General features: G+C 32.3%; 1 protein-coding gene across 1 annotated transcript; it reads left to right on the top strand.

The window, feature by feature from the left end:
• The first annotated feature begins 295 nt into the window (after positions 1-295).
• On the top strand, positions 296-1,883 carry LOC111877408 (GDSL esterase/lipase CPRD49). Its single transcript, XM_023873934.3, has 6 exons — positions 296-454; positions 778-855; positions 942-1,082; positions 1,174-1,250; positions 1,363-1,500; positions 1,660-1,883. The coding sequence occupies exons 1-6, from the start codon at positions 344-346 to the stop codon at positions 1,781-1,783; spliced, it is 669 nt and encodes a 222-aa protein (XP_023729702.1). The 5' UTR covers positions 296-343; the 3' UTR covers positions 1,784-1,883.
• Positions 1,884-2,125: the final 242 nt, after the last annotated feature.

Here is a 2,125-nt window from a genome sequence, read left to right as displayed (position 1 = left end):
TTTTTTTTTTTTTATAGAAGCTCACATAATATGTCATATCATAAAAAATTATCCAGCCACGAAAAAAAATGAAATTAATAAGTTACATTATGTAAAAATTAAAAAGAAAACATTATTACGGTGAAACCTTAAAAAAAATATAAATTTAAAAGTTTTGTTGCATGTTTCACTTAAAAAACGTGCAGAGTGTTGATAATAAATAAAGAAAGATCAAACTAAAAGGTTAAAAGAAAATTTGGTGGTAAAAACGTAAATTTGTTAAAGTTGCAAAGTTTAATTAAAAATACCCCCAGCACACTTGTTTACTTGCGGAAATGATCTGGGGTTAGTAGAGCTCGTAACAATGGTCGGGCCAAGAAGGCCACAGTTCGTGTTGTTCGGCTCCTCAATCGTTCAATTTAGCTTCGGCGAGGAAGGTTGGGGTGCGATTCTTGCAGATATTTACGCTCGAAAGGTTGGATTTTCCATCTGATTTACGTTCTTGTTTGGATTCATTCGATTCCGATTTCAACTCTTCGTATCACGATAAGTATCAGTACACTTGTCAATTTCTCAATCAACGTAGAATCGTTTATCCAGAAGTTAATTTTGACGATGAATCGCTTAATTGTTGGTAGATGGGAAAAGGGATTATAATTACACACTTCTGTATCAATGTAGAACAATTAACACGTTGCTCTATAGGGTTTGGGGAATTTTTTCTTCAATACTTGTTCCTAAATTAATTTTTTATTAGGCGTTCGATGTAATTGGTCATTAATTTTGTATCATGTATAGGCAGACATAGTTTTGCGAGGATATTCTGGTTGGAACTCCAGACAAGCTGTAGAAGTTCTTGATCAAGTTTTTCCAAAGGTAATTTCTTCATTTTTATTCCCAACTTCAAAAACCAAATTCATATATTTCCCCAATTCAATCTGTTTACTCTCTTCTATTGTTAGGATGAAGCAATACAACCATCTTTGGTAATTGTTTATTTTGGAGGTAATGATTCAGTCCTTCCTACTCAAGATGGCCTAAGTTCTCATGTACCACTTGATGAATATGTTGAAAACATGAGAAAGATTGCTATCCATCTCAAGGTAAATTTTATTGGTTTTTACTTTTTAGTTAAAATTGTTTATATGGAAATGTGATTTTAAATTTGTAATACAACCCACCTGTTTTTACCAGAGCCTTTCAGAGAAGACACGCATAATTTTTCTCACTGCTCCTCCTGTGAATGAGTCTCAAATTCTACAATTTTTCGGGTGATTATTACTAACTGAAGTTTTTTCTTTTTCTTTTTTCATATATTATTAATATTCCTTGTAATTGTTAATCCTCATTTACATTTACAACTTTTTTTTTTAATGGAATCAGTACTAAGGGTCGCAAAAATGAACTATGCAAAAAGTACGCAGATGCGTGTGTAAAATTATGCAAAGAGATGAATATAAAGTGTATTAATCTTTGTACCACACTTAAGCAGCGAGATGATTGGTTGACAACGTGCTTTACGTGAGTATCCTTCCATGTCTTTCAGACTGAGTCTCAGTGTTAGTCCAATGCATGTCAAACACAAACACAGTATAACATGTTTTATGGTGTACTAGTGTTTAATAAATAGAAATATTTGATGGTCGATTAATTTTAATTGTGTTGGTATTATAATAACAGAGATGGGATACATTTAACACCGATTGGTAGTAAGATTGTGGCAAAAGAGATTTTGAAAGTTATTATGGAAGCGGAGTGGAAACCGAGTTTGGATTGGGAGTCTTTGCCTGTGGAGTTTGCTTAATCATGTTGTATGTAATATGCTACTTTAAAACCGAATTGAGGGAGTGTATTGTTTTGACTTGATGAACTTAATGGGTTAAGAAAATTAAACTTGATAGCTATGTATGGTTGTTTCTTTTTGACTTAATCTAGAGATAAGGACTTAATATAGGTTAGATCAAGAAAACTTGGCTTCATGTATTAAGACATCAACCATTTACTGATTTGTCCTTTTTTTTTAAAACCAGCTTCTTTCATGTTAAAATTGGTGTATATTTTGATTTTTTTGGAACTGGAAGGGTAAAATCGTCGGTTAGTCTCGTTTAGATGGTTTATTCGATGCATAAAAGAACATCAAAGAACC

Source organism: Lactuca sativa, chromosome 8 (genome assembly GCF_002870075.4).
Source record: "Lactuca sativa cultivar Salinas chromosome 8, Lsat_Salinas_v11, whole genome shotgun sequence".
In the NCBI taxonomy this organism is placed as follows: Eukaryota; Viridiplantae; Streptophyta; class Magnoliopsida; order Asterales; family Asteraceae; genus Lactuca; species Lactuca sativa.
This window is presented reverse-complemented; position numbering and strand designations above follow the sequence as displayed.